The 12,754-nt window shown below is 38.2% G+C and overlaps 1 protein-coding gene across 1 annotated transcript in view; it reads right to left on the bottom strand.

Moving 5' to 3' along the window:
- The window catches only part of LOC306868813 (putative E3 ubiquitin-protein ligase HECTD4), an 83,663-nt gene extending 71,336 nt beyond the window's left edge, over positions 1-12,327 (bottom strand). The window contains exons 1-5 of the mRNA XM_079415196.1: positions 11,996-12,327; positions 4,347-4,945; positions 1,994-2,083; positions 1,731-1,858; positions 456-564 (exon numbers count right to left, since the gene is read on the bottom strand). Coding sequence (XP_079271322.1) covers positions 456-564; positions 1,731-1,858; positions 1,994-2,083; positions 4,347-4,945; positions 11,996-12,142 — 1,073 coding nt within the window. The 5' untranslated portion in view covers positions 12,143-12,327. The remainder of the gene's footprint in view (positions 1-455; positions 565-1,730; positions 1,859-1,993; positions 2,084-4,346; positions 4,946-11,995) is intronic.
- Between the last annotated feature and the right edge of the window lie 427 nt (positions 12,328-12,754).

The following is a 12,754-nucleotide window of genomic DNA, read 5'->3' as shown; positions in this document are numbered from 1 at the left end:
TTTTAAATGTTCTAGCTCCTCAAGTTCCTATCCAGTGCCGTTATTGATAACTAAACTAAACTATTAAAAGTAGTTTCCATTAACTGAAATAAAAAATATAGAATTAGATAAAAACTTAAGTTAAGTAAACTGAAAAAAATCTTAATGGCCATATTTAAAAACTAATTTAAAAAAATGACAAAAGCACTTTATTCTTTATGAGATTCACCCATAAGACTGAGGAAGTGCGAGAAGCTGACATTTATGAGAAGAAAGATACATTGACGTTCACTGACAGCAGAATTTCACAGGCTCCAAACATCTAACAAATATAGTTGCTCACAGAGCAGAAATGAGAAAGACAGCAGAACAAAGCAGGAGCTGTAGAAAGAGCACAATAGTGGCCTGGAGGTTACTGGCACAAACAGGAGAGCAGGGCAGGAGGTGAAGTGGTGGTTGTGTTGTTTTAGAGTTACCTCAGCGTCCCATGCTGCCCCGAGCCCAGCTTGCTTAAGCACTTCCCAAAAGAGTTTGTCGTGTAGAGATAGAACCCATCTGTAGCCAGGCTGCGGCCCAGGTCTGTGTCTGAAACGGGCAAACAGAGAGAGAAAGATGACAGAGTGTCTGAGGAGGCAAAAGACAGCAGCGCTGGGAGACGCACCGGAAATTCACTCTGAAAGAGAAAAATTACTTATGCAAAATAGGAGCAGGGATTGTACTGGTATGCTTAGGGCCCTATGAATTTTTTTTTTTTTTTTTTTTTCAAATTCCAGTCTGTTTCCATTTTTTTCCAAAAAAAAAAAGCATTTTCATTTTTCTGGATTCCATTTTTAATGGTAAACTAAATAGTAATAATAAAGCATGTCTAGGTAATTTAAATCATTAAACTTACAATTTAACAATTTCTTAAAAGTTAATTACATTTTTATGGCCATATTTTTTTCCACAAATTAAGTTTTATTTATTATTTAGTTTTTTTTTTATTTCACTTTAATGGTTTAGTTCAATTTTAATAATCCAAAACCTGCCTAATCAATTGAATAGAAAATGTTGTTGTTTTTTCAGCAAATTCTGTGTTGTCTCTTTTAATTTTCCAGGAGTTATGATTTAATACAACTTCATTATCAAAAACGGTGGTAATCCAATGAAGGCATAAAAAAAGTTAAAGTTTTTTGAAAGGAAAATGTAACAGTTCCTTTTATTTTTTGGCAAACATAGTGCTGCACAACAGAGGATTACTGTTAAAAGTAAAACATGAAAAAAATAATTATATGATATTCCTTCAAAAAAATAAAAATATGTTTATTACTATTATTGTTATTTGAGAAGCTCATTCTACTGTAGTTACATATTTTTGTTACAATTTCTTTAAGTAAAACCAGATTTTATTTTGAAGGGTTGTCATGAAGACCACACGGAAACACAAAGAACATGCAGACTACATTTAAATAGCTTCATATTTGCACAGTCTGTTTACAGTTTATTATTCACAGGTACTAGTCCATATTGCGGTTTAAGTATACAGCCCTACTTTTGATTTATTCATCCAAAATTTGTCAAAATCCATGACATCCCATGTTATACTACTTGTATGTAAATTCCATTTTCATGACTGGTTTCTGCGATTCTGTGCATGCATCGTGGAAATCATAAGGCCGCGCATACTATATGCTTTAGCATTTCTGAAATGGAATAAAAGAGTTTCTCCTGTGGTAAATGTGTTGAATAGTTGTGTCAGCTGTGTGGCTCACCTTTACTCTCTGCTCCAGCGGCGCTGCTCTCTGGTGTGGGCAGCATGTCCTCAAAGCCCCACGAAACACTGTGTTTACCCCCTAACAAACAGGACGGTGAGCCTGGACCTCCCTCAAGCAGCAGCAGTCTGCAGGTGAGAGGATATTACTTTATTTTTTTAAAACTGGTTAATAATTCCCACCCTGTTTATTCTGCACCATTCATAAGAGTTAACAGATAACAGAAGCAGTTTAATATGTGTTCACAGACAGTAATAGCTCACCTGTAGAGAACATCAGCCACTGGAAGCTGACCCAGGTCTGTCTGTTTCTGCAGCAGGTGGACCGTGTGAATGAACGTCTTGAGGGAACCCCTGCAAACACCGACAACAACAGAGTTTTTGAGATTTTCCTTTATATCAGTATATAGTGATGCATGTATAGCGATGAAATCAACAGAGACTCCTTCCTAGACATATCAGATCAAAAGTGTTTGAAGGAGAGGCACGGAGTACTTTAGTACTTTAGTAAAGTGCCGTGTGTCTCAGCTTACCATTTATAATTGACTGGATAAACTGATTGTTTAAAAGGACCAAAAGTACATTGAGAGTACCATACTTAACTGGGGTAAGCATACTGAGAGATAAACATTACCAGCTATTCAGTGTTTCAACCAGCTGTTAATCAGCTATTAAAAAAAAAACTCTATAGAGAAGCAGTTTGATAATATATGCACTATATTACACAGGAATGCAAAGGAGTGGAAAATGTCTGGAAGCTTTCCAGAATTTTTGGAACCTTGCCAGCATTTTTTTGGAAACTTTCAGAAAATTTGAGGAATTTTCTAGAAATATACCGGAAATGTTGTGCCCCTTTTCAACTCTAATTACATATTCATTTGTTTTTACTCAACCTGTTGACTTCAACAAGTTTTACTGTTTAAATGTTCATATTTCAACAATAAATTGGAGCAGAAACATAATTCTGTTATGAAAAAGTTAACACCAAAACTGCCTTATGTGCAATATAACTCAACTCAGTTTTAAGTGTTGATTTATTAAATAAATGTGATTTAGGGGTGGGCGATATACCAGTCTCTATCGCGATTACACACTCATGTGACGTTGCTGTGCTATGTGGTCATGAAAACGTATCGTTAGCATGCGTTTTTAAGCATTGTGGTTTGAAAACAAGTGATTTTAAGCCATTGAAACGCAATCAGTAGCAAAAGAGAACTCATTATGCTATATGCACATGTTGTCTTAGAGACTGTTTCTGAGCGCGGTCAGAGAGGCATGTGAAGCTCATAGAGCTCGAGAGTATTGACTCAAGTTATTTTTGCCGCTTTATAGGCCTTGAACAGTTAAACACACACACTTGTATGTGTCAAACTGCCCGTCTTTGCAAGTATCCTCGTAAACACAGTAATTTAGGTCTTAAGCAAAAGCAAACAGCTGAGAAAGAAAACACATGTGTAACAGTATATTGGATCTGGGCAGCTCTTAAAGTGACAGCCGTCTAATATTCCTGCCATTCATATTAATCAAACAACAAAAGACAGAAAATCTTTCACTACTCTCGACTTTTGTAACTTAATACGAATAAATATATATTTAATTTACACCGTGAAGAATATGCAGTGTTTTATACATTTAATTACTAATTCTTATTTAATCACTGACTGTTTACTTACTCAGTGAGCTTGAGTTTTTTTTTTTTTTATTTAGGTTAGTGTTATTTTTTTGTGATACTGACACTGGTGACAAGAATTATGAAATTCCTATGGTATCAAAAATTGATATCAAAGACCTTATTTAAAGCAAAAATAACTATATCGTTACCGTGAAATAAAATTACTCATATCTTGATATAAGATTTTGGTCATATCGCCTACTCCTAATGTGATTAATTAATTGATTATTACAGGGATAGTTCACCCAAAAATTTAAATTCTGTCATTAATTACTCACCCTCATGTCGTTCCAAACCTGTAAGACCTCTCTGACCCTTCATAGACAGCAACACAACTGAAATGTTCCCAGGTCCAGAAACATAGCAAGGACATCGGTAAAATAGTCTATGTGACATCAGGGGTTCAACCGTAATTTTATGAAGCTAAGAGAATACTTTGTGTGCAAAGAAAACAAAAATAACGTCTTTATTCAACAACTCTCATCCCGTCTGCTGTGGTGTGCCGTCATTGTGGAGAGTATGACGACGCATGCACTTGCTTCTGCTTCATGTAAACGACGCATGCGCATGGTGCCGCTGCTTACATTAACACGGACATGTGTCGTTTACATGAAGTGGAAGCAAGTGCATGTGTCGTGATACTCTTTCCACAATGACGGCACGCCGCAGCAGACAGGATGAGGAGGAGAAGAGTTGTTAGTCTGTATTTTTGTTTTCTTTGTGCACAAAAAGAACCCTTTAAATACTATTTATTTTTGGTTTCCAGCTGCATCAAAACATTAGTTTTGGTGTTTCATTAAAAACATAATTTTGGTGCATCACTAAAAATAGCCCAAAATCTCAAAACTGACCAGTGCATGAAAAAACAAATGATTTTGCAAACTATTGCAAAGTGACTAAAAGCCATAAATAAAGGCTGAAGTTGAAAACGAGTACTGCGCTCACCTTGCACATGATAGAGCCACTAGAGCAGCTGCTGCGTTCTGCCTCTGCTGTTGGGTGAGCAGTGGTCTTGCCTGTGCCGTTCCTTCCGGCTCACTCTTCTCCTCCAACCAGGAGCAAAGCAACCTCTCCAGGCCATTAAGGCAGTCTGCAGGCTCCTTGCCCAGGCTGAGCGGCTGGCAGTCACGCAGACACGCGAGCAGGACTTCAGCGGTGACGCCACAGAGCGCAGGGTCGTGCCGAGTTTGCGACTGCAGTAGTGGAAAGACCAACAGGAGGCCGACGCGTGAGGTAAATGGCGCCTGATCAGTGCCGGCGGGCATCGGAGGGTGGTGAGGATGGTGGTGATGTTGAGGTTGCAGGAAGCCCTGTCGCTTAAGCAGGGCCAGCGTCTCGTCGTCGGCTCCTCCGGCGCTCCCTGGGACGACCCCGTCATGCTCCTGCTGCTCCTCCAGGGCCAGCTGTCGCTGCGCCCCCCACAGTCCACGCAGAGCATTGAGACGGTACTCCAAAAGTCTGGTGTAAGCGTTACTCTGGTTTCCGCAAACGGCTCGCAGGCGCTCTGCGAGCTCTACTGGGTTCTTGGTTTCGAATGTCAAGATCTGCAAGAGCACAGAAAAAAAACCTGAAGCATATTTTGGCACAAAACCTTCATCAGGTTAATCTAAAATTAGCTACTTGTTTCAACGCTGTCAAATTCAGGCATTGCATCTAGGGCTGTGCGATTAATCGAAATCGAATCAAAATCGCGATGTGGAAGCGATATTGCTCTGTTCTTCCAGAGCATATGCATGACTGCCAGCCTTGAGTGACGGTCTTACTAAACAGAGTGAGCACACCTCCATTCTCCCCAATCAGCACTGCTCTAGCCAACTGCATAAACACCCACCATTTAAAAAGGGTCAGATCGAAAGTTAGGCAAATTAAAACTAAAGAAAAACGTATTCAGCTTCAGCTTCGAAATGACAGACAACGAACACAAAAGGTAATTTGCAAGAGCATATCAAGAGCTCCCTTATCGGTTCTGCTTTCAGTACTGGAGAATAAAAGATACATTTTTAGATGTTTTTATTAGTAGACCTCATGAACGTTATCTTACACATTTTATCTCCCCAACAGATTAATTTGAAATAAGTTTATAATGCATGTTCGCTAATTCAGAAGACGCACACACAGCCCATGTCTCTGAACGCTTCTCATACTTCGCTCCGCTCTGCCCCACGCTGCGCGTCTCCCATGTCTCACGGACGAGCCGTTTACACGCAGCCTGTCTCGTAATGCTCTTATATACTCGCGGTCTCGCGCCCGGTTCTGCTCCGCAAGTCTCTCAGGAGCGCATCTGGCAATATGGACAAGGCCTGTGTCCACTCGCGCCTGGCTCCGCGTTTAAAACGAATGTATATTAAGTCTAACTGCTTGCCAATTTCACAGGGATGAAATGAAACATTCAGCACATTTCCCACTTGTTCTTAAAATCCCAAATACTTAAAAATGAATAAATCAGCCCGTGTAACATGTAATACTTTAATAATTGACTAATTGACTAAATACAGTTCTTTATTTATAAAAAATAAACAAATCTTTCTTGTGAAATTCAGTAATTCTGTAAAAGTAGTAATACCATTATAATCTTCCCACCAGAAAAAAAAACAGTAGAACCCCTCCCAAAACAGAAAATGTAATGGATTTAAGGGTTATAATGGGAATTGTATTGGTTTTAATGTAAAATATAATGGTGTCCACTGGTATTTGATGCATTCTATTGGTGGGATGTAATCAAAGTCTCTTTATATAGTCTTTGATGTAATCTAGCAGATGGCAACCAATAGAACAACAGTAATTCCTATTGGAATAATGCCCAAAACAAAAAGGGATTTTGTATTGGTTTTTATGGAAATTATAAGAATTTCTGTGATGGTTTCTAATTGTTTTTTTTTTTTTGTTTTTTTTTTCAGCGGGGTAACGATACTCATACTGTGCCGCACATTATTGACAATATTGAGCTGAAGCTTGACTTTGCAAATTTAAAATCGCAAATCAGTAATAAAGACAAAATTGCTCTGTTGGCTGTGGAGTCAAGACATTTACAAATATGATTAAAAGATGAATATGAGACAAAACTACAGAATGTCACATTTTATTATTGGGTGATTCAACACATACATGTTTTATCAGCTAAGAAGTTCAGCACTTTTAGAGTTTCATCCCTCTATCTGATGTGAGCATAAGTATTGGAGCAGTTGCCTCTCAGGTCTTTCTAAGTGATCAGCTGTGTCCTGTTGCATTAATTCTTCAGATATTTAAAGCAGGGAATGTGTCGTATCAGTTATATCCATTACTTCTGTATTCTGAATCTTGCATTCGATGATAAAACACAGAAACCAGGATGAAGATGAGGGAGCTGACTTTGAGAGAAAAGCAAGCAATTTGGATGCTAAAAGAAAAGAGGAAGTCATTTAGAGCTCTAGCAAAAACAAAGGGCATGGAGAAATCAAGAGTTTGGAAACCACCAGCGACACCAGCAACCAACAACGACCTGATCGGCTGAGAAAACAACAGTAGTTGATGACAGACAAATCATAAAAGCTGTGAAAATGAACCCTAAAAGACGTGTCTGTAAAATCAGCAACAACTTCCAGAAAGCTGGGGTGATGCTCTGACAATCTACTGTCCTCAGGAGACTTTGACACAGAATTACAGATGCTACACAGCAAGATGCAAACCTCTGACCAGCACCAAAAATAGAAAGGCAAGATTAGAGTTTGCAAAAAAAGCACAAAGGTGAGCCAGAAGAGTTTTGGAACTGTGTTTATGGACCGATGAGACAAAGATGAGCCTTTATCTAAGTGATGGGAAAGCAAAAATGTGGAGAAAAAAAGGGAACTGCAATGAACCCAAGCATACAGCCTCATCTGTAAAGCATGGTGGAGGTGGTGTCATGGCATGGGCATGCATGGCTGTCTCTGGAACAGGCCCTCTCAACTTTACTGATGACAATGTATGATGACAGCAGCAGAATGAATTTGGAAGGGTACAAAACCATCTTGCCTACCAATAATCAAGAAAATGCCACCAGATTCATTGGGAAGTGCTTCATACTGCATCAGGACAATGACCCAAAACACCCTGCCAGTTCAGTCAAGGAATTTATAAGAGAAAAGAAATGGAAAGTCTTAGATTGCCCAAATCAATCTCCAGATTTAAATCTGATTGAACATGAATTTCACCAGCTGAAGAGGAGAGTAAAGGCAGAAACTCCCCAAAACAAGCAACAATTGGGATTGGCTGCATTAAAGGCTGGGAAAAGCATTTCAAAGGATGAGAGCAAGAGTCTGGTGATGTCTATGGGTCACAGACTCACTGCTGTGATTGTGTGCAAGGGATCTGCAACTAAATAATAGCTTTTAATCTTTTATATCTGCCTTATGTTCAACTGTCCCAATATGCTACACACAAGCTAAAAGTGCTACCGCCAGACCCGGAGATCGGCTGAATGGATTCAAAAACGGTAAAACTCAACTGTTTAATTCTAGGGGAGTTGTAAAATGAACCTATTTTCAAAAAAAGTGGAGTGTTCCTTTAATTCAAGCTAGGGCTGGGCGATATGGCCTAAGAAAAAAATCCCCGATTCAATCTGATCAATCTGCCGATGACAAAGAAATTGTTCAAAACAAGTTTTAACTTCATTTTGTTTTGATTTTCCCTTCTGGGATTTAATCTGGATTTCCCCCTTGGGGTTAAAGTGCAATCAGAAACAACAAGCCAAAAAGACAAGATGGCAGGCCCTGCCATTGTAAAAAGTGAATATGTAACTTAACATAACGTAACATAAAACATAAAATTATGTGACCCTTTTTTATAAGTTTCTTTAAACACAAGTTTTAACATCTTGCTATTCAGTAGATAGGACGTGCGATCGCGAATCTCGAAAGTGAAAGTGAAACTAAAAAACGATTGCGCATTCAAAAGCAGTTTCAATGCCAGGTGTAATCCCTGATGCCCGCAATTTTATATACAATTACCCAATGATAAAACTGTGAGAGAAAGTATTGAAATATATATTTTCCTCCCCTCTCGTATTTATTCCCTTTAAGGAATAAAAAAACTTTGTACGCTCAGGACAGATGTTAAAAAGAAAACAGATTTTCATTCAAACAAATCGACGTAAACTACACATTCGAGTTAATCGATAAAATCGATTTATCGCCCAGCCCTAACTCAAGCAGTGAGGTATTTCCTTTCTAGCTGAGCATTTCTTTCGGATTCCTCTCCATTAGACAGTTTGCAGCTCACATGCTAAAAACATTCCTGGCAACTCTATGTAATTATTTAAATGCACAATTAATCTAGCTATTACTCTCTGGTAATTTGCTCAGTGCGCGACAAACAAGGCCTGGCTCAAGTTACAAGCAGCACTAGAAAATTGCTTCATTTCAAGATGGACATGACTGAAAGTAATGAGTCAGAAGTTTATTCTGTTACTGAACAAACATCTGACACATTACCATCAGTGATGTACAGCAGAAAATAACAGGTCTTTCCCTTGCGAGCCGCACACAAAAAGCAACCAGTTTAGTCCAATTCACAACACATTGAACACGTCTGGCCGACAACATTTCACAAAGTTTTCAATTCAGTTACATTATATTTGTTTATTTACCAATTTCTCCCCATGCTGTAAGATCCATTTATTCAGTAGTGTTTTGACATCTATGCTGAAAATAGGGAAATTGCATAATATATAATCTTGCAGTTTGCATTTTTCATACATCAAACTTTAGACTCATTGATGTCACTTTGTGCACTCTTAAAGAGAACTTTTGCCAGAAAGAAGATTAGATTCACTATTGCTACCTGTGTGCTTTTCCACCTGTAGAATCAAAAGACAGACGTTTTTTAAAAAATGGGATAAAATAATTGGCATTCATCAAGCTGGATGTTATCAAAATAAAGGCATGCTGCAACATTTGTATGGCAAACACTGAAACAGCAAGATGGCAACATACGAGAGGAAAAACAACCAGATGGATCTAAAGGAGGAAAAGGGGGTTCTGGAAACGTTTCTCAGACGGGCATAGCCTGTATTGGGAGGTTTGCAGTCTTGCTACAGTATCCAGTGCCACAAAAAACTAAACAAATAAAAAAGCCAACCAGGTAAAAATCCGTGCTTTTCCTTCTTCTAATTTACAAATGTGAAACACTGACAGAGTGGCAGAGTTGTGATGTTGGAAAAGGCATATTAATGTGAAACATGGCAGAAACACAATATGGATAATACCATATAATCTAATATAAAGATCAGTGAACGGAAAGCAAGTGTGTAGCTAAATGGTGTTTATCATTGTACTTTCGCAGTATTCTTCACATATGTTTGTGACAGCATGAATAGATAAGTAACAGAAATTTATATTTTGAAATCTGGGTTTATTGATCACAATATAATCCATTTTGTTTAGATTACATCAATGTTACGTATCTGATTTGAATGCATGACGTGTCATAATTAGGGATGGGCATTCCAAGCAAAAATTAATATTTGAAAATCGCTAGGTATTATTTGATTATTATTCGAAAAATCGCACCCCTCCCCTGAGTGCACGCACAAACACCCACAGAGAGAGAGGGAGAGAGACGGGATTCACGCTTTCAATCTGAATGAGAAACCGTTTAATTCAGAAGATAGGCTACCTTAACTCAAGCCATGATGATTGTAACGTGCTGAAACATATTTAATATAATAAACAGAACCCAATGACGGTACTTATTAACATAAAAGTCCTTCGATTAGCATAAATCTACAGCTCATATTATACTGCATATAAACTGGAGGAAATGCATCATGTAAGTAGACAAGTGGTCCAAGTGCAATACCCACAAGTGTGGTATTGGGACGGGCCCTGACATCTCAGTTTGCATACTATACTATGCTATTTTGTAGTATGCATAGTGTGAGTAAGTGTGCGCAGACTGAAAATTCCAAAAAAGAACAAACAGAGCAATTCCAGGAGGTGCACAGGCCCTAGAAAGTGCTCTTCAAATACCGGATGGTGCACTTAATTAACCAAAGTGTGCACCAGACGGCAGAGCAGCGGTTTTCAAACCGGAGCCCAGGTTCAAATAATGCAAAAAATGTAAAAATAAATAAATATTTGATTCAACTAAATAAGAACATAAATGTAAATAAATTAGCGCTGTCAAACGATTTTTGTTTACATAATATATGTGTGCTGTGTATATTTATTATTATGTATATAAATACACACACATGCATGTGTATATTTGAGAAAAATATGCTATGTTTATATATTAAATATATTTATTTTAATAGAAATTATATGAATATAAATACAGACATGTAAATATTTTCAAAATATGTGTGTATTTATATATACATAATAAATATACACAGAACACACACATAATATGCAAACAAAAACTTATTTTGTACGCGATTAATCACGATTAATTGTTTGACAGAACTAAAATAAATAAATAAATATCAAAAAGTACAGTACTACAATCAGTAATAATCTAAAGCATAATAATGTAACATTTTCAAAATAATATTAAATGAATTTTTCACTATATAAATTAGGTCTATGCGCAAGAAAGTCCTTTTAAATATTAAGACGAGGGACCCTTGTATGAAGACTATCATATTTGGGGGTCTGTGGCACCTAAAAGATTAAAAAACAAGAACAGCTTGTAGAGTGCATAGAGCATCATTTGGGACACAGCTTGTGACTCATATTGCAATTACATTTTCTCCAATATGATACACAAAATACTATTCAGATGTCTCCTTTAATCAGAGAATCTTCTACCACCAGAGATAGTGGTTTCCTTGGTATACTCGTTACAGCACACTATTTAGGGCACACTAATTCTAATCTCGGATACTATTTAGGGTGGATGGTATGGCACACATAGATAGTACGCCGCCTAACAACGCCCTTCAGCCTTTACTAAATGACTATAGTTTAGCACGACTACTCATATTTTATTACTTTAATAAATCACTTATGGAGGAAAATGACTGTGTACTTTGGACAACATTTGTATTAAAGCGTTTAGGTTTCTGTAATAGTAGGGAAAGCCCTGTCGAGGTAAATGTCACTATTATAACAATAAGTTGTCGTATTTTGACGTTCTACATCAAAACTGCATATATTGTCTTAAACGTATGCGTTTATATTGTAAGATGAATCAGGTCAATATCTGGCGAGAGATTCAGCTCCTCTAATAACACTAACTAGCCTGTCTGTGCTATGCTAACGCGTCAAACACCACAGACACACACAAATATGACATATACATTCACAATAACAACCTTAAGCATGACTTTATAAGCTTCGTTAACGTCAAGGCATATCGATCTGCCGTTAAATCCTGCTTTTGTGGCAATACTATTCTGATTCTGCTCATAACGGGCTTAGAGTATGTTTACATCAACTAACATAAACACGATATGTGATTTAACGCCACATTAACTCGAATAAACACAACAACAGCCTTTTATTATTAGCATGTTGCTATCTGACCAGCCTGTTTTGGCCGAGTCCCGAGTTAAGTTTGGTGTTAAGCTAATGAAGTTCAGGTCTAATGCTATCGCTAATCGCAGTCTATATGAAAAGGATATAATAAACGCACACCTCCTGCTCGGATTCCGCTTGTTCAGACACTCCGATTTCACTGGGCAGCTCTGCCAGGTCCGTGACCCGAATTAGTCCATCGTGAAGGAAAATAGTCTCTTCCTTCACTGACAGCCACTGGGAAGAATCCACAGCACCTGATCCCATCTCTTTCTCTCCTCCGAGGAAAAAGGGCAAAGTGGTCAAACATCAAATTCAACGCGCGACGGGATCAGATTCAGCGCGAGCCGGCGACAGATAACCGCATCATCACTGAGCGCTCGCGCAGATCATGTACGACGCCCTGCGACGCGACGCGACGCGATGCGAGGCCTCGCTGCGGATCGATCCGTGTTTTCGGAAATCGGTGGGCGTGACACAGGGACAGATTATTCGCCCTCTTTCCAAACTTGACACAATTGCGCAGTTCTCGAATTGATGCTCGCGCGCTCTGCGCCGAATGCAACCGAGTTCACGGCATAAACCCAGCTGTCAGTCAGACGCCATGCTAAGACAATTCAGTAAGATAAACACGAAGTGCGTTCAAGGGTTTAAAATTGATTTACAATTAAATTTAAAGCCCAACAGGTGAGATCCAAAGCATAAAGAGAAGTACTGTATACTTCATTTTTTAGTCATACACTACTAGTGTATGCATACAGTGCGCATGATGCCCAAAGTACTGCATACTTCATTTTTATGTGCATACTAGGGTATGCTTACCATACAGTACACATTTTTTTATATGCAATACTGTGATTCTAGCATGCGTACAGTGTA

The sequence above is a fragment of the Barbus barbus genome (genome assembly GCF_936440315.1).
Source record: "Barbus barbus genome assembly, chromosome: 1".
Classification (NCBI taxonomy): domain Eukaryota; kingdom Metazoa; phylum Chordata; class Actinopteri; order Cypriniformes; family Cyprinidae; genus Barbus; species Barbus barbus.
The sequence above is the reverse complement of the archived record's forward strand: the minus strand, read 5'-3'. Positions and strand labels throughout refer to the sequence as shown.